The 20,473-nt window shown below is 38.0% G+C and overlaps 1 protein-coding gene and 1 long non-coding RNA gene across 2 annotated transcripts; one reads left to right on the top strand and one right to left on the bottom strand.

The window, feature by feature from the left end:
• The first annotated feature begins 996 nt into the window (after window positions 1–996).
• Window positions 997–15,502, top strand: LOC123668199. Its single transcript, XR_006745520.1, has 10 exons — window positions 997–1,080; window positions 3,621–3,692; window positions 4,384–4,476; window positions 5,137–5,172; window positions 6,018–6,149; window positions 7,265–7,324; window positions 9,144–9,227; window positions 13,602–13,685; window positions 14,075–14,116; window positions 15,371–15,502. It is a non-coding gene; the product is annotated as an uncharacterized LOC123668199 (long non-coding RNA).
• Window positions 15,503–16,026: 524 nt separating this feature from the next.
• Window positions 16,027–17,970, bottom strand: LOC123668105. Its single transcript, XM_045601898.1, has 2 exons — window positions 17,655–17,970; window positions 16,027–17,357 (listed from the first exon to the last, which is right to left on the bottom strand). Exons 1-2 carry the CDS (start codon window positions 17,968–17,970, stop codon window positions 16,027–16,029), a joined length of 1,647 nt encoding a protein of 548 aa, XP_045457854.1.
• Between the last annotated feature and the right edge of the window lie 2,503 nt (window positions 17,971–20,473).

The following is a 20,473-nucleotide window of genomic DNA, read 5'->3' as shown; positions in this document are numbered from 1 at the left end:
GAGGTTGTGCTAGGCCGAGTCCACCGTTGCACCACAATCGTGACATCCAGTCGTCAGCTCCCTGTGGGCCGTCCGACATAAGTAGTCACCGAAGCAGCCGTGCTCGGTGAGAACCTGCATCTGACGGAAGGTGAAGTGCTTGCGCTTATGACGCATCCACCACTCAAGGACTGGGCGCAGGGCAGCCGTTACGCGTGTGCCATACGACTGCTCCGCCAAGTCCTCCCCCCTCTCCGCATTAGCGCTTCTTGCCCCACCCGACGCACCCGTAGGATCCCGTCCAACGTAAGGTTCTCACCAAGAGCCCTCCTACCCGAGACATATGAGTAGATCTCGGCGAGGACTTCCGCCACGAGCTCCCGCGAGGGGTCACCAGCTAGAGCAGTAACTGCAGCCCACGATACCGTACGGTACCCCCGGATCACTCTCACCGCGATGATCCTTTGCGCTGATGGGAAGTGCAGAGGAGGGGTTTGGATTAAAGAGGTATAATAGCATATATGATAAAACAACGTTTGTGGGGTCAGCTAGTATAATATATTTTTTTTTTATGTTTCAGCGCAAAGAACACCGGATACATTATTACCTACAAGTAAGCTATTATATAAACAATACTTTGTTTTATATCTTTAATATAATGATATACTTATGCTAGTTGTGTCCGATCTATACTTATATTATTTACACTAATATTATTATGAGTTCCTGGGGGGAAATCGGGGATAGGGTCGGCAACGCGTTTACGATACTTCTGGTATTGCAGATGTGTATAAGCTACGGTAATCGCTTACATCAGGTGAGCCGTACGCTTGTTTGCCGACCTAGTTATGTGAAAAATATATAATGAAGCTAAAAAGCTTCATCTTAAGAATTACCGCTTCGAATCGGTTTTTTTTTTGTGTTGGAAAGTCAATTTACCTAGGCAATCCACAGGTTATATAATAACCACATTTTGTACTTATTTGTAGAGATGATAAAAACTTAATTTTTCAGATACAATAATCTACATCGGGGTCGGAGTTATACTGGCTGTTGTCGTAATAGTTCAAGCTATATGTTTCTACGTATACATTAAGAATGGTAAATATCATCATCATCACTTCAGCCTATTGCAGTCCACTACTGCACATAGGCCTCAAAAAGTTCGCGCCAAAAATAGCGTGAACTCATGTGTTTTGCCCATAGTTATCACGCTGGGCAGGCGGGTTGGTGACCACAGGGCTGGCTTTGACACACCGAAGACTGCCCGTCTTCGGCCTGTGTATTTTAGAACCAGCAGTTGGATGGTTCCCACTCATCTTCTCTGATAACCAATAATCCTTTTCCAAGTCTAATCTTATCACAATCCACAGTCATTCCACAACCACAGTCACTTTTTTTTTTTTTTTTTTTGAAATAGCCACCTAATTTTATAAATATGATTTTTATACGAATAATTTTTATTAGTGTAGCTAGCTCAATCCTTTATGTTGAATTATGACTATTTTTTTTTTTTTTTTCAACCTAGCCAATGCAGATTAAGCAGAAATTAGCTTTTCGTGAACCCTTATTTTTGAGGATAGATGCCTACCTATATGGATAGTTGCCCCACCATGAAAATAGTGAGTAGGATAGATGCCCTTTAAACCGTGTAAACGAAAAACCCAAACCAAATGTTAGGTTAGGTTAGATTAGTTCTACGCCTAGGAGATCCCGGGGGGAGTCTCCTACGTGGGAGGAGCTCGCACGCATGCAGAGGCTGGCGCAGGACACCCTGTTGCGGCGGTGGACGGAGGACTTGGCTTCGCCAGTCCCCGGGCAGTGGACGGTGGACGCAGTGAAGCCGGTCCTCCGGAAGTGGGTGAGGCGGCGGTTCGGGCCGCTGACCTTCCGTCTGGTGCAGGTGCTTTCCGGACATGGGTGCTTCGGTAAGTACCTGCACCAAATCGCGAGACGGGAGGCGACTCCAGCCTGCCACGAGTGTGGAGCGCCAGAAGATACGGCGCTCCACACGCTGGAGGCGTGCGCCACTTGGGAACCGCAGCGGCGCACGCTTTCAGCGGTTATCGGACGGGATCTCTCGCTGCCGAGTGTCGTAAAGGCCATGCTTGACAGCGAGAGATCGTGGCAGGCGGTGGTCTCCTTCTGCGAAGAGGTAATGACGCAGAAGGAGACCGCGGAGCGGGCCAGAGAGGAAGACGCCTCTGCTGGCCCACTCCGGCGCAGACGTACGGGGGCAAGGAGAAGGCGGTTTGCCCACCTCCTCCCCCCCTCGTAATAGTGGGGTCGGCGGCCGATAGTCGGGGGACTTCGGCCGGCCGGACGACACGACCCCATACGTCTGGGGGTGGCCTTGTTGTGAGCGAGGCCACCCCACCATCATTCCGGGGCCCGGAAGCTTTGTCCGGGCCTACCGCTGAGGCGAGGTGGCGAATGCTAGCGCGACCCCTCTCGCCCCACCCAGGCGGATGACTGCTAACACGTGGTGGTTTTTAGTCAGTAGGAGTCTGACATAACCCTCTGGCGCCCCCGCGCTGGAGGGTATCCATGATGGATTTTCCCCACGTAAAAAAAAAAAAAAAAAAAAAAAAGATTAGTTCTACGCCTAAGACATCGATTGTCTCCAAGAAACATGGGCCATAGCAATGAAAAAAATTTTGTGTTTTTTTATATCTTTTAATGGTTATAATTAGAATATAATTTTTATATCACACAGATTACTATACATAATTAAATTTTTAGAGCTTTTGTTTAACTAAAATATAAATTCTTAAGTTTCAACATGACATATATATATATTAAATTTTACAAGCATTTATTCAACAAAAGTATAAATTCTTAATTGTTGGTCTAAAATATTCATATCAAGTGTCAACATGCACATTGCACAATCATGCTTTCTCATCGAAAGCTGACTGTAGGTTTTCTATAGTCCAAGAACATACTCGAGCTCGCATTTCTTCCTTTCTTTTATATTTTCGTGGCATAGTTCTGCTAGAATCAGTAAAACATCCAAACATAAATAGGTATACGTAAATACATAAAAAATATAACAGACACAAAAAAAATTATACATATAAACTTACTCTGTATATGGTGAATGAAGGGATAGATGCCCCTAAAGGCACCTATACCTGAAAAAATCAGGGCAACTATCCTTTGTGATTGGGATAGATGCCCACGTATTTTTTAAATAAATTATAAACAAAATAGCATCTATTTACAACTATATGCAGACTCAATGACCCAGTATATAGACGTGATAAAAAATATAACGGAATTTATTACTATTTATAAAATTATACAACCTTAAATACTAACCTTTAAAACTTTGACGTGTTTGTAAATTTCGCCACGGAGAAAATTACACACACGATCCAAACGCGTCCTTGCCACACGAATATCTGTGGATATCTGAGGTACGGGGTGACTTCGACTTCTACTTATGCGATTAATTTTTATTTGTGAGTTCGGGATGTTAAGTTTTTAGAACATGAGGCATCTATCCCACTGCGGCATCTTTCCCGGTTTTACCATATTCGGTTTCTTTAAATTTTTTACTTTTCCCAAGCTCTTATATAGTTTTCCACCTTAATATTCCCTTAGCTTTAAAATATAATCTAAAATTTTGTACTTTCTAGTGAAGGCGACTCGTCATACCATTGAAACAATCATCCGGTCTAATGGCACTGGCAGGAGTGACAATAGTGCAGGTAAATATTAGCAAACAATCTATACAAATTAGTAAAATTTAAGTGTCCGTTTGTAATAATAAAATAACCGCAAATAAATGCATATGTATGTGTACATTGTACATATATCAAAATAACATTTTTTACAATTTTTGTCTGTTTGTTTGTTCCGGCTATTCTCTGAAACGGCTGGACCGATTTTGACGGGACTTTCACTAGCAGATAGCTTTTAGATTTTTTCTTCTTTTTATAACTCTACGTTAAATTCCACGCGGACGAAGTCGCGGGCACAGCTCCAAAAAAAGGCAAATCAATTCTACTGTATTTTTTAAAATATTAATTACTTCATAACTTTTTCTTGATTCCGTTCATTTTCATTTTCATTTTAATAAAATGAGGGCTCTCAATTCGATTGTATGTATTTTATGTGTTTATACCTCATAACATATTTTTTCGCTGAAACTGAAGACGATATTGTGAGAACAAACAATTAATTTATTTAGTATTCATAGTATACAGTCTGATTATTCAAAAAAAAAATAAATAAATAAAAATGATGCTGAGATGAGATGGTTCCTATATTCTGTAAACGCACATGAACTGTTTAATCTCGAACACGATATATTAGAATAAGGAAGGGAAAAATAAAGTAAGTCATATATCCCTTATGATTAATATAAATGGCAAAATATAAGTATTTACTTTATTACAGTGCGTTATTCCATGGCTCCAGAATTAAATGCAAAAAGAACTTATAGCGCTGACTCGAATTTATACGAAATAATACCTGAAACAGACACAGGAAGTAAGTAATACATGATACATTAATAAAGTAGTTGTAACTATATGTAGATACTTACTGATGTGACCACTGCAGGAAATTTCCTGCTCAAAATATGGAGCAACTCGACTGTCGTGGTACCTCGACCTTAGAGAATATCACAGCTAAATAATATTGTATTCAAGCATTGTTGTGTTCCTGTTGGTGAGTAAGGTGACCAAAACTTCTGGTGTTGTACAACAATAACTTACGGTAATCGCTTACCATATATATACAAAACCATATGTATTTATATATATATATATATATATATATGTGTATATTTATACAGTAATAGTTGACCCCGCAAACGTTGTTTTGCCATATATGTTAAAACCCCCTTAATCCCCCCCTTATAACTTAGGGGTAAAAAATAAATGTTGGCCCGCCGATGTCAGACCTACCTGATATGCACACAAAATTTCATAAAAATCAGTCCACCCGTTTCGGATGAGTATTGTAACTAACATTGTGACAAGAGAATTTTATATATAAGAATATATATAACACTATTTTATAGACTCAAATTATCTCATATTTATATCTTATATCTCATATCTCATTTATATGAGATTGCGGAACGATAGCAGTAATATTACGCATTTATTACTGTTAAATATATTTGTAAATTCTTCCATTTTTCAGAAAAGCCACCTCCGCCACCTTTGGAGACTCTACCCCGTAAGTACATACATACCTAACAACATACCCACATACAATACAACATACCTAATATGGCGCTGTAAGCCATTTTGGTTTTTTGGTACTTGAGATTTCTTTTATTAACCCACTACCAAAAGACTTGTGCTATTCGCGCGTATCTTGTATGTTTATGCTAAATAATACTGCTTTCAAGCAATGTTATGTTGATGGAGAGTAAGGCTACCAGAGCTATTGTGGGGAATTGAGGGTAGTATCGTCAACGCGCTTGCGTTGGTTTTGGTGTTGTTGCAGACGTCAATAAGCTACGGTACTAATAGCTTACCATCAAGTGAGCCGTACGCTTGTTTGCCGACTTATTAAAGTTATATAAAAATAAAAATAAATGAGTACAGTTACGTTATTTTCTTTATTAACTCATATCTATGAACTGCTGAACGATTCGTCTTGATAACCCACGTATTCTTAAATAGGTGACGTAAAAAAATATTCCAATGTTGATATCAAATTAAATGGCTCTTCATGAGGTTTTGAGAAAAGTATATCACGACCATTTTTAAAAAAATACTGTAACTTTTTTTTTCATTTCTACACTTAATTTCTGATAGTTTGTTATTTTTTATTTATTTTTTACTAGCTTTAACCCACGGCTTCGTTCGAATTGGATTTCTTTTTATAAAAAGTAATCTAGATCCTATAACCTATGTTACTTCTAATACCTCCAAGAAAATGTGTACAAAGTATCATATTCATCGGTTGAGTAGTTTTCGCGTGAAAACGTAACAAACAAACTTACATTCACATTTATAATATTAGTAGGGATGCATTACTTGATCCAAAGTGGTTTAAATATTTAATTTTCACAGGAAAAAAATTGCCGCCTCCGCCAACTATAGGGCCGCCAAAGCCGTTGATAACTGAACGAATACGAGTAAACTCGACATCTTCGTCGACCAGCGCTGAATCACTTCGACGTGAAAAGAAGTGAAGAGCCCCAAGTAAGTGAACGTTTGTCAAAAATTATGCTACGCAAAATGGCCGATTTTCTACATGATAGTTTAATTACCGATTCATTGTTGTAATTTTAATTATTAACTTAACATAAGCAATAAACAATCGACATTGAGATGAACAATTTATTAGGTTTTGGTTCCCTTTTGAGTCGGCCTTAGCTATATATCTATACTTATACATACAACACATAAAGCTTTACTTGTATTTTTTACGTTGCGCTATCTGCTTACTTGGGGTATAGGCTATAAAACGTCAAACTTCGTTAGAGAAACAATAATCATACTGATGCAGCTTGTAACATCCCACCGCTGGGCATAGGCCTCTTTCTCCATTGAGGAGAAGAGTCGTACCTTAATCCATCACGCTGCTCGACTTTGGTTTGGTAAATATACTTCCTACAATGAGTAACGACTCTGTCAAGTCTCTATGATAAAAACCTAGACCGATAGCTTATTGCGTTGGATAGATATTTATATATGTACTAGCGGATCCGGCAGACGTGGTCCTACCTGGAAACTACCTACCAAATTTTATTGCTTACCTTTAATTACATTGATTTCTTTAGCAGCGCCACCTACCGGGTCCAATTGAGATAAAAACTACCTTATCTCCGAAGTTGGACCAAATTACAGATGCATACAAAATTTGATAAAAATTAGTTCTGTAGTTTCGGAGTTACATACCGATAGCAACGCCACCTACCGGGTCCAATTGAGATAAAACTACACTATATCCCAAGTTGGACCAAATTACAGAAGCTTGCAAAATTCGATAAAAATTGGTTCTGTAGTTTCGAAGTTTATCGCAAACATACATCGTGACAAGAAATTTTTATATATATAGATTTGTGCAAATATTTGGTTCTTGTCTGAAAGTTTGTCATTGTCGGTTAGCTACCGTGCCTCGGATACTCGTACATGGTTACTTTTCCTTAACTCGTTAATTAACACATTGAATATGGCTAATTAGTAAAATAAAAAAAAAAACTATTTAAAGTATTCGCAGAATAATGACAATATAGTTTTTTCCTCATTAAGTAAAATTCCAAATACATGAATAATAAATGTGCAAGTACTCATAACACAATGTTTATTTTCAGTCAGAGAACCTAAGCCCGCAATAAACCGACCAAAACTGCCTCTACCAAACGAACTACCAGGTAATATATTATATAATATGTATAAATAAATATAATATGCAAATATATTATGAACACACACTTTTATTCAAACCCATGCTTATAAGTATGTCACGGTGTCAGTAATCACATATCAACATAAGGAGCGAAATGATACCAACTTTTTTTAACCGACTTCCAAAAAAGGAGAAGTTTCTCAATTCGACTGTATTTTTTTATGTATGTTACTTCAAAACTTATGACTGAGTGGACCGATTTCGATAATAAAATAATAATCGAAAGTAAGTACGTGTCATTTGGTCCCATTTTAATTTATTTGAGATCTAACAACTACTTTTTGAATTTTATCTCATTAGATACATATATGACAGTTTGTAAAATACCACCTGCTAACCCCACTCTGTTTTGTAATGGAGAACCACTAGAAAAAGTCAGCAAATACAAATATTTAGGATGCTGGGTCGACGATACGGGGAGCCACGGTCTGGAAATAAGGTGCCGCATAGAACAAGCCCGTAATGCTTTCTTTCGGCTTAAACTAGTGCTGTGTGGCTACGGCACTAAAGAATTTAGCCACCCCCTCTCTTCCCGTGGGTGTCGTAAGAGGCGACTAAGGGATAACAAGGTTCCACAACCATCTTGGAACTTAAGAAGCCGACCGATGGCGGGATAACCATCCAAGTGCTGGCTTTGAAATACACAGGCCGAAGACGGGCAGCAGCGTCTTTGGTGCGACAAAGCCAGTACTGCGGTCACCAACCCGCCTGCCCAGCGTGGTGACTATGGGCAAAACACATGAGTTCACGTTATTTTTGACGTAAACATGTGGAGGCCTATGTCCAGCAGTGGACTGTATAGGCTGTAATGATGAAACCACTTCTATGCAATAAGAAGCTGAACATCGAGCTACGAGTACGATTAGCACGCTGTTACGTTTTCTCCATTCTCTTGTATGGTGTTGAAGCATGGACCCTCACCGAATCGACCTGTAAGAAGGTTGAAGCTTTCGAAATGTGGGTATACAGGAGAATGTTAAGGATATCCTGGAGAGATAAAATAAAGAACGTAACTGTGCTAAGTCGTGTGAAGAAGAAAGCGGAAGTTGTGTACGCGGTTAAGAAGAGAAAGCTTGAATACTTCGGCCACATCATGAGAAACTCTAAGTACCAGCTGCTTCGACTTATTATCCAGGGCAAGATCCAGGGCAAGCGCAGTGTGGATCGTAGAAGAACATCTTGGCTAAAAAATCTACGCCAATGATTTGGGAAAAGCACCCGTTCGTTATTCAGGGCTGCGGTATCAAGGATACAAGTTGCCAGAATGATCGCCGAACTTCGTGAGAAGATGGCACTTTAAGAAGAAGATACATATATATTATGCGTTTTTACTTGACTATTTTTTCGTCGACTTACGTTGTATTATACCGCATAACTTTTTTTTTACTGGGTATGCCGATTTTGATGATTTTTAATTTATTCGAAAGCTAATGTTTATTATGTGGTCACATTTAAATTTCATCGAGATTTGATTACAACTTTTGGAGTAATCTTTGATAACGCGCATTTGCTTGACTATTTATTCGTATATATTGATACTAGCTGACCCTGCAAACGTTGTTTTGCAATATATGTCATTAATCCCCTTAACCCCCCCCCCTGCCCTTTTATAACTTGGGGTATGAAAAATATATGTTGATCGATTCTCAGACCTACCCGATATGCACACACATAAAAATCGGTCCAGCCGTTTCAAATGAATGTCGTAACTAACATTGTGACACGAGAATTTTATATATAAGAAGAATTGTATTATCATTAAATTGTTATATTTTTTTTTACAGAAAAATCATCCACGTTACCGAAGAAACACAATGGTTCTCCACGCTTCAACCACGAAATTCCATCGTCGATGTCTATACCAAGAAGTAAGATACATACCCAACGGACCCCAGTAGGATGTGAATCATGTCCGGAAACATAAAACAATCGCAAAGGCCTAGAACATAATGAAAATTTTCATGTCTCTCTCTTAATTCAATAATATTTAAAATTAAAAAAAAACACATACGTCTTTATTTGCGCAAACGTTAAAAGTTCAGTAATATTCGTAACCCACTTTTTCTGTATTTATTTGTTAATTTTTTTATTTTATATAACTACTCGTAGTTCGGAAAACAAGCGTACGGCTCACCTGATGGTAAGCGATTACCATAGCCTATAGACGCCGGCAACACCAGAAGCATCGCAAGCGCGTTGCCGACCCTTCCTCGAATTCCCTCCAGGAGCTCTGATCACCTTACTCACCACAGGAAAACAACACTGCTTGAAAACAGTACTATTTAGCTGTGGTCTTCTGTAAGCTTGAGCCGGGCTGTCCATATTTGAGCAGAAAATTGCCTGCTGTGCCCTACCTCAGATAAAATATAAGGCTTTAGATTAAGAACGAACGAATTATGGGGTTTTGGGTGGGTGGAGCGGGAGCTACACTAGGTAACACTGCCACCCTTCGGAAACTAATGGTTATGGAGGTATCCATGGTTAAAGTTTTGAGATTAGAAGAAGAATTTGAAGCTATTATAATACCTTCAAGCTCCGCATCTGTCTCCATCTTAGCTCCGGCGCTGCGGGAAGTGCCACTCTTTAACGAGTTATTTTCGAACAGGAGTACGTAAAAACGATCTCGACTGCAAGATCAACAAACCATACAACTTACGTTACTCATGCTCCGTTTCGGAGCTTTCACACGTTATTTTCACATTTCGCACGTTATTTTCACAATTCACAATTTATTTTAACAAACGATATTTAACAACTGAGAGATAAATGCTTTAGAAAAAAAATGACGTGCTACTTAGCGTTTCGCGCCAAGGCAATGTAAGCATAAATGCATTGTTTTTGTCTAAATAACTGTAAAAAGCAAAGATCTAAGACCATACAACCTTGTTTCATGTTATGTTTTTTGCTTAAATGTATTTTATTTTTACTTTTTTACTGTCATATATGAAAAATATTCAATATTTCAGTTCATTTTTAATAATTTTACTGAATATATGACAGTAAATAAGTAAAAATAAAAATATATTGAAGTGAAAAACATGACATGAATTAAATTAAAAAAAAAAATTAACCAGGATAATTATATGGGATAACCATTAAACTGCTGGCATTGAAATAAGGCCGAAGAGGGGCAGTAGCGTCTTCGCTGCGACAAAGCCAGCCCTGAGGTCACCAACCCGCCTGCCCAGCGTGGTGACTAAATTGATTATAAAGTATGTTTCATTCTATTATCAGTTCGGTGAAGATCGACTTAGACCGTTATGTTAGCCGTTTGTATTTACGTTGCTGTTAACATTAGGTATATTATAATATATTTAGTTTAATTATATATTAATGTTGGCAAGACTCTTTAACGTCGTCATCCACCGAGGTACCACGCTGGAGTCGTGGTCCAGGAGTGTAGTGATGATGTTCTTAAAGAGAGGCGATAAGTCTCTGTTTAAGAATTACAGACCGATCTCACTTCTGAACCACGTCTATAAGCTGTTTTCGAGGGTTGTTACGAATCGTCTCGCTAGAAGACTCGACGAATTCCAACCACCAGAGCAGGCTGGGTTTTGAAATGGCTACAGCACCGTAGACCACATCCATACTGTTCGGCAGATTATTCAAAAGACAAAAGAATATAATCAGCAGCTGTGTATGAAATTTGTAGACTACGAGAAAGCCTTCAAGTCTATCGAGACCTGGACTGTCTTGAACTCTCTGCAGATTTCATATCGACTGGCGATATATCAAGATACTGAGATGTATGTACGACGCGGTGACGATGACCGTTCATGTCCAGGACCAGAGAACAACACCCATTTTCCTCTGGCGTGGGGCAAGACAGGGAGATATAATATCACCGAAACTGTTTACCACTTCGCTGGAGGATGTCTTTAAGACCTTGGATTGGGGGGCACGAGGCATCAACGTTAACGGCGAATACATCCAACCCATAATATCCAACTAGGCCACAACAACTTCGAGAAGGAGGCCGATAGGAGGATTCGGTTGTGCTGAGCGGCGTTTGGCAGGCTTCCGCGAGTCTTCACCTTGAAGATTCCGCAATGCTTGAAGACAAAAGTCTTCGAGCAATGCATCCTGTCTGTGTTAACATACAGAGCCGAGACATGGACACTGACGAAGGGATTGGTCCACTAGTTTAAAGTCGCTCAACGTGCAATGGAACGGGCTATGCTTGGGATTTCTCTCGGCTAAGAACTTAGGTGTTATTTTTTATTACAATCTTAACTTGAATGCTATGAGATCAGTCGTAAGGTATACTTTTCGCTCCATCCTCTAAAAGCACTATAAAATTTTTTACCCTTCAAGCTAAAGTTTCTCTCGTGCAAAATCTCAAACATTCGATCATTGATTACGCTAATGTATTTGTTTATATGTCACCTTAATAGGCTTGAGCGACTTCAAAATTTATGCCTGCGTTTCATTTTCGGCTTAACAAAAATTTAATCATGACTGTAAGTCACTTTCGTAAGCAGCTTCAATGGCTGCAAGCAGCGTGGCTATGCAAGCAGCATCAATAAATAATATATTAGGGCGCATTTTACGTAAGTTATTAATGATTAAATTGATCTTATTCGTAGACTGCATTTTAATTTAATTTACATACAGTAAAAATGGTATTAACAAACTATTTCATTATTATATTGTTGCGGGGAACAATGGGAAATTCCCGTTTTTAAGCTATCGACTCCAAATTTGGTACGAATCTCCTATATATGTGACATAGAAATAATCAATGAGCGGATTTTAGGATAACTCATCCCCAATAAGGATTTCGGCGTTGGGCGTTAACAATGAAAATTTTAAATGTACGTAACTTCGAAAATACTGAAACAATTTTTATCAAGTTTTGTAAGCATTTGTAGTTTGGTCTAACTTGGAAGATATGGTAGTTTTTGTCTCAATTGGACCCTATAGATGGCGCTGCTATCTGTATGTAGCTCCGAAACTACTGAATCAATTTTTATCAATTTTTGTAAGCATCTGTAATTTGGTCTAACTTGTAGGATATGCTAGTTTTTTTCTCAATTGGACCCGGTAGGTGGTGCTGCTATCGGTATGTAAGCTATCAAATTTGGTAGCTGTTTTCCGGGCAGGACCACGTCTGCCGCTAGTATATTATATTTTTATTCTCAATATGTTTAGATTGTACACACTAATTTTGCGACTGTTTTATAATTTTCCTGTGGCAGCACTACTGGAAGAGATTCCATCATGAGGTAAGTAGTGCCTTTGTACCTGCATTGTTTATAAGAGTTATTTCCTATTGCTATCCTAGTGTACATAAATTGTTAAATAAAAAAAAAAGACAGGATTAGAAATGAGACTATCCGCGAGAGATCGAAAGTAACCGACATAACCCACGAAATTAGCAAGTTAAAGTGGCAGTGGGCTGGTCATCTGTGTCGCAGGACCGATGGCCGTTGGAGTAGATGGGTCCTGGAGTGGAGACCGCATCTTGACAAACGTAGTGTGGGAGGTCCTCCGGCCCTTTGGACCGACGATCCACATAAGATTGCCGTTGTATGTTGGATAAGGATTGCGGAAAACCGGGATGTCTGGCACGAACTTGGGGAGGCCTATGTCCAGCTGTGGACTGCAATAGGTTCAACTGATATATTATTGTTTCAATACTTCCGAAATATTAATAGCTACTCCACCTTTTTAACCTAATTTCTATACGCGTATTTACGCGTTAGCCTAGCTTTCACAGCACTGGCTGATGCGCTAGCGGTCGTGTGTTCGGTCCCCGCTCACAATAGATATTTTTATTTGTCATACTTATTAGATGTTTGTCATAGTTTGGACGTTTGTGCTTGTGTATTGTGTGTGTTTCTGGAACCCCAACACAAGAGAGAATATCCTACTGGGGGGCGTTGAGTGTGAAGCGTTTATCATTATTATTTTTGTAACCGTTTTTCTACACTGCAGTTTGTTTAGAAGTCATTGATTTAAGTCCATCTTTGCAAACTAAAATTATTCTCTTATTATTGTACTCGCCTCGCAGTTTCATCCTCGTCAATTTGAGGAAAAAATACTATAATTTTATTTATCCTATAGCCTACCTTCCTCGGTACACGACTACCCAACATCAAAATAACTTTTCAATTTAAACCAACAATTCCTGTAATTAACAAATTCAAAACAATAAAAAAAATCTGCTTTATAATATTTAGTATACATTTTAATTTTAAGTGCAATAAAGGTTGTAATAATTGTATTTTCTTTTACAGTGGGCGAAGTTAAAACCGATAGAGTATCCAACGTCTCTTTACCAACAATGTCTTCGAGCCTCCCTAGACGACCGAAACGAATGCGTAAATATAATTCACTTAAAACCACAAAAAATCACTCTACCCTCTGATCAATTAATTTTTTTATGCCATAAATTAAGAAAAGGTGGTTAATGTTATGTACGTACGTACGCACGACTTACACCAAGAGCACTTTTAGCACGTTGTCAATATTATCCCACCCTGCTGAAAATTCTAAATGAAAAATGTGTTTGAAACAGGGATTCCAACCTTCCAATACCGGCTAAATATAGAATATAAATATAGGGCTTATAGAATTATTAAATCCAATTAAGGCTAGAACTAAGTATTAAAACAGAAGCATTTAAAAACTACAATAAAGTAAAATTATTTATCACTTTACTTATAATGTTTCTCGTAAAATGAGAATTAATTTCTTTTTAATATTACAGCTCCACCCCCAATGCTACCACCGAAGCCGCACGTGAGAAACGGTAAAAAATTTTAATGGTCTATAATTTCTCTATAATATCCTCAGATTATCTTTATTTTAGTTTCATATTTAAACTCTTCTTCTGCGATTTCGGTGGTTCGTCCGGTTTTTCCCATATTGCCTTGGATGGTGTATCCCTACCAGTCTGCTCCGACTTCCGCTACCTTGGGTCATTAATACAAAATGACGGCAACATAGACCGTGACGTGAAAATAGAATAAATGCGGAATGGATGAAATGGCGACAGGTCTCTGGAACAGCTTGTGATCCACGAATGCCCCTTAAACTTAAGGGGAAAATCTATAAAACGATCATAAGACCTGTCGTAATGTATGGATCGGAATGTTGGGCAACAAAAGTGACGGATGAAAGAAGAGTGCACGCAGCCGAGATGAGAATGCTAAGATGGATGTGTGGAGTAACGAGGAAAGATCGGATTAGAAATGAGTATATAAGGGGAAGTTTGAAAGTAGCACCCGTGACAGAGAAAATAAGGAGCAATAGGTTAGCGTGGTATGGGCATGTAATGAGGAGGGATGACCGCTATGTCGGTAAAAGAATGTTAGGGATGAATGTCGAACGACGAAGAGCGATCGGCAGACCGAAAAAGCGATGGATGGATTGTGTGAGTGAGGATATGAGAAAGAAAGGAGTAAGCACTGAAGTGACGAATAATAGAGAGGAATGGAAGAGGAAAACATGTTGTGCCGACCCTACATAAGTGGAATAAGGGCAGGAAGATGATGAGTTTCATATTTAAAAAAAAATCTACTGACTGGATTAATATAGTTTTGTATAATATTTGTTTTTTTTTTTTTTGTTTTTAAAAAACGTATTTAATGTTCTCATTAAGTAGCTTAACTTTCACTAATAATATGACATCAAAAGATTCTTCTTGCAATGTTTTCAAATGGTTAAAGCAGAGGTTCCCAAACTTTTTTTTCTCGTCGACAACTTTCAACATTTTGCTGGTTCCGGTGGCCCCCTTGCAGTTGCACATTTCTTCCATATTCCCAAAACTCGACAAAAAATGTGTAATAATTCCTATGTATAAAATCGAAAGAAATATCTGGAATATATTTCAGCTGACCTTTTTTTCTGGCCAGCCATTGCATAATTCCATAAAATAATCTAGTCAAGGGAATATGTGTTGAGGGCAAGTGTGGTGCAACAGTTGCACTAGAATATTACGATAAGCAAGTGCGACCTACATCGATTTTAAAGACGTAATTTAAAACAAATATATTTTTCGCAGATTCTGACGACTCCGACGACGAATGGGAAATAGAACAGCTAAAGCCAATAAACTTGTACAACATTTAAAAAGCTAGATAACTATGAAAACACTTGTTACATACTGTAACATTAAAAGTATATTAGTCAACAAATGTGTATTATTAATACATCTACACCACCTAACCAATTTAGATAGTTTCCTTTTTATGTCTGGGTTGTCTGGAAGAAATGGCTAATTAGCCATAAGTCCGCCCATTGTACTTCACTGTCGGTAACTATCTTTATGCTTTATTTGTAATATATTTTTGGTGTACAATAAAATATAAAATAATAATAAATAGATATAGTTGTGTGAGACTGAATCGAATGCTTTCCTGAATCCTGCCTGTTCAACAGGTTGTCTTGTTTCTAATGTAGAGCTAATTTTTTTGGTCAAGATTGTAGAAAAAAGCTTATATGTACTCGGTAGCAGACTTATAGGTCTGTAGTTCCCAATGTCATTAGGGTCGCCTTTTTTGTATACCAGAATTATGTTAGATTCAGACCATTGGGTGGGTGTCTCTCCAGATTCGAGGATAGCGTTGAATAAATTTTTAAAGGATGTAGCTAGTATTGGGGCAGATATCTTTAGAGTCTCGTTTGTTAAGTTGTCCGAGCCCGGGCTTTTGTCTAATTTCAGTTTGTTAAATGCCTCGATGACGTCATTTTCTCAATTTGAGGTCTCTTTAGTATGTTATCATTGCTGCTGTTATTTTGGTTCTCGTGACCTGTGTCTTCTGGCTCTTTTCTGTTGTAAAGATCCCTGTAAAAATCTGTCGCTATACTTATAATGTCGCCGCGGTTGTTTTTAGTTAAATCACCTCGTTTTAGCTCTTCGATCCAAGTTTTATTTGGTTTCAGCTCTTTGTATGCCTTTTTTGTGCTACCAGTTTGTCTTAGGTGTTTTTCAATAGTTTTATATCTGTAGTTGTCGTAGTCTTTTTTTATATATTTGTTGACAAGCTTGTAAAGCGCCGAGATTTCATTTCTAGTTGCTCTGGTTTTGTTCGAACTTTTTTGCAGGTATTGTCTTCTTTTAAAAAGTTTTAATGTACGCTCTGAAATTATTTTGTTGCCTTTCTTTGGGTTTTGTGCTACTCTGGCGTTTTGCAAGCTTAAGGTGATGATTCTGATTAAGTTATCGTAATACTTCTGAACTGGGATAGTAGTCTCAGCGAACATTTGATCTTTCGATATGTAGGAGTTTAGATATTCTATGAACTTGGTGATATCTTCTTCGCTTGTTAGTGTATTATGTTGATAGTTAGTAAACTTTGTTCTGCTTTTTTTCAAATGTGTGTCATATGATATTGTAGCTCTTATTGGCCTATGATCAGAAGGGTATTTTATGTTTAGTACTTCTATGTTTTTAAACAGACGAGGTCGATTTGAGAGAACAAAGTAGATTTCATTTTTGTTGGCTCCATCCGGTGATCGCCAGGTCCATTTATTTTTTGCTTTTTTTTTGAAGAAAGTGTTCAGAATAGACAGTTTGTTTTCCCTGGCATATTCGATTAGTCTTTGTCCTCTCTCATTTCTGATTCCATATCCGTGTGCTTTCATAATCAAATGCTCCTCATTTTTTGGTATCCCAATTTTAGCATTTAGGTCCCCCATCAGTATGAAGTCTTTGTGTGCTAGTTCTATTGCCCTGTTTACTGTCGCATAAAAGCTATCGATTTCATCATCGCTTGCTTGTGCAGTAGGGGCGTAGACTTGAATGATGGATAAGCTGGTATACTCGAATTTCAGGTTCAATATAGCTACTCTTTCAGAAAGACCGAGGTATCCTTCTATATTATTTTTAAGATGGTATTTTACTATAAAACCTATGCCATGTCTTCCAGGTGTGTGGCCTGTATAGCAGAAAATAAAGTTTTCATGCTCTTCAATTTTGTTTCCTAGGCACCTTGTTTCAGCTAATCCTAATATGTCATATTTAATTTCTTTGAGAGCTTCGTTTAGCTCTAACAAACGTTCATATGATGAAAGTGTTTTAACGTTATACGTCAGAATGTATAGCGTTTTTTGTGAGGTTTTTTCATTTTTCGGAGGGTTGTTTGGAGGGTTATGGTCATGATCTTCCACGGTGACCAGCCGGCTTAGAAGATGAGTTTGGTGTTCTGATGATGTTTGTTGTATGTTGACGTTGCGAGAGGGGGGCGGCGATTGCTATATATTAACGATATTATTTTGCTGCAGATCTGATGAGTTGTTTGTGTTTCTGTTAATTAAGTAATTCAGCATGCCCGGTTTTGAAGTACCTTCTGATAGCCTTGAAGTTCTTCTTATTAGTGTTTGTGATTTATTTTTCTTGTAAGTCTGTGTAATTGTTTCGGCTCCTTTTATGGTTTGGTTGTCAGGTGAAGTTGAAAGCATTCTTTTGTTATTTACAGCTGTTTTGTTTCTTTTACTTATGACTAGCTTGTCGTATTTTATTTTTACAAGGTTTCCCTTTTCCCTTTCGATTCTTGCCTGTTCTTGTAGCTCTTTCCTCTTCTCTAGTATATTTTGTGGGAAATCTTCCGTCATATAGTAGCCGGTATTTTTTAGTGCCTTTCTATTTTTAAACAAGTTCATTTTTGTGCCGAGTGTACAACAAGTCACAATTATTGGTCGAGGTCTTTCCCCTTTCTTCCCTATTCTCTTAACTTCTTGAATATCCCTGCGGTCCAGTTCTTGAGAGAAGTGTTCTTTAATGAAGTTCACTATAAGGCTCTCTAGGTCAGAATATGATGTTTCTGTTTCTTTTATTCCGAAAAAGACGATGTTGTTTTTTCTTGTCTGTTTTCTAGAAAATATAATCGTTTTTCTTGGTTTTCACATTTTTCCCTTAGATGCTCGTATTTTTCATTGAACAGTTTAAACTTGTCTTCCAGTATACAGTTTATATTTTGTGTAACTTTTTCTGTCACTTTCTCTCCACTTTTTTCTATTGCGATTTTTTGTTCGCATTATGCAAGAGCTTCGTAAAATACGAAGAGACTTAGATGAATATATATATATATATACTAGCTGTGCCCGCGGCTTCGCCCGCGTTGAAATCGGTGTGTCACAAAGTTTTCCCAGGAACATTCCAGTGAAACTTTCATCAAAATCGGCTTAGCCGTTCTGTAAACCTTCCTCTTGAAGCCCTCTTTCCATTGGTGAAACCGCATGAAAATCCGTGCAGTAGATTTTGAGCGAATCGATCACATACACTTTTGGGGACTTTGTTTTTTAATACACTAACCGTCGCCCGCGACTACGTCCGCGTGGTTATGAAGATATTCATTACTATAAAGATTTTTAACGCAAATTATTTTTTATTTCAGTCACTTGAAATGCTTATCACACTGAGTAACTTTTTAAAAAGGCACAATTTAGTATAATTTAATAGTTATTTTTATAAAACCTCTATACATCACATTTTTAGTTTTATTTTCAAGCTGCAGTATAAATAACAACCTATCAGGCGAACTTATAGCTGTTGTATATGTTTCATATAAACTATCAACCTCAATCAAATCCCCTTAGCGGTGGAATATCGTAAAATCCATTCTTAGCGAACGTCTACTAACTATAGGTAATCTACCTCCATGCCAAATTTTATCTTTGTCCATGCTGGATAGATGGACCACCCAGCGGTTTTTGAGTTCTCGTGATGAGTGAGTCAGTGATCTTCCTCTTTTATATATATAGATTACGATGCATTATTTGGACACCTCCTCACTATCTATAGAGCATACATTTAAAATTTCAAGTTTCTTACTTCAAAAACATAGGACTTTCATACAAACTGCCAACCCCCGTTTTACCCCCTTAGGGGTCGAGTTTCATAAAATCCGTTCTTGACAAAAATCTAAGCCCTATAAGAAACCTACTTGTTAAATTTCAAGTTTGTAGGTGTTATAGTTTCGGAGATTTCGTGATGAGTGAGTCAACCTACCATCCCCCGTTTTAACCCAAAAAGGGAGTTGATTTCTAAATATACATTATTTGAACACCTTCTCATCATTTATAGAGCATACATTTTAAATATCAAGCATCTTACTTCAAAAACATAGAACTTTCATACAAACTTCCAAACCCTGTTTTACCCCCTTAGGGGTCGAGTTTCGTAAAATCTGTTCTTAGCGAATGTCTATGCTCTATAAGAAACCTACCTGCCAAATTTCAAGTTTCTAGTTGTTATAGTTTCGGAGATTTCGTGATGATTGAGTCAACCTACCATCCCCCGATTCAACCCCAAAAGGGACTTGATTTCTAAAGATATATTATTTGGACACCTTCTCACCATCTATAGAGCATACATTTTAAATTTCAAGTCTCTTACTTCAAAATCATAGGACTTTCATACAAACTTGCAACCCCCATTTCACCCCCTTAGGGGTCGAGTTTCGTAAAATCCGTTCTTAGCGGATGCCTACGTCTTATAAGGAGCCTACCTGCCAAATTTCAAGTTTGTAGATGTTATAGTTTCGGAGATTTCGTGATGAATGACCTTTCGCTTTTATATATATTATAGATATATATATATTAATAAGTTTAGGACTAACAAAATAGTAGGAGCTGCCTAAACTAGAAACTGAAAGCTTCTTCCCCGAAGCTAAAGACAAGCAGTAAAGTTATCACTCATCATCATCACTTCAGCCTATTGCAGTCTACTACTGGACATAGGCCTCCACAAGTTCGCGTCAAACTCATGTGTTTGTTCCATAGTCACCACGCTGGGCAGGCGGGTTGGTGACTGATGGTTTTGAACAGGCCGAAGACGGGCGTCTTAGTTGGGTGTTTATCCCGCTACCGGTCGGCTTTATAAGTTCCTAGGTGGTAGTGGAACTGTGTTATCCCTTAGTCGCCTCTTAGGACACCAACGGGAAGAGAGGGAGTGGCTATATTCTTTAATAGTTAAATAATATATAGAAATAAAATATAGCCTGTCTTTCAAGTTGGATCAAACTGTATACGGTGTACAAATTCGATTAAAATCGGTTAAGTAGTTTAGGAGTCCATCGCGGACAAACAACGTGACGCGTAATGTTTTTAACATGTAATTCAAAATGGTAAGAAACTAGGTAATCTTGTAAAAAAACCAAAGTCA

Source organism: Melitaea cinxia, chromosome 30 (genome assembly GCF_905220565.1).
Source record: "Melitaea cinxia chromosome 30, ilMelCinx1.1, whole genome shotgun sequence".
NCBI classification, from domain to species: domain Eukaryota; kingdom Metazoa; phylum Arthropoda; class Insecta; order Lepidoptera; family Nymphalidae; genus Melitaea; species Melitaea cinxia.
Note: the sequence above shows the minus strand (reverse complement) of the source record. Positions and strands in the feature narration are given on the sequence as shown.

What these genes read in the sequence shown, in the direction of transcription:
- LOC123668105 (XM_045601898.1), bottom strand. Translation starts at nt 17,970, where the DNA reads ATGAACTTGTTTAAAAATAGAAAGGCACTAAAAAATACCGGCTACTAT. An exon ending in AACTTCAAGGCTATCAGAAG is followed by an intron (nt 17,358 to 17,654) that starts GTACTTCAAAAC and finishes AACGTTTGTTAG; the next exon opens with AGCTAAACGAAGCTCTCAAA.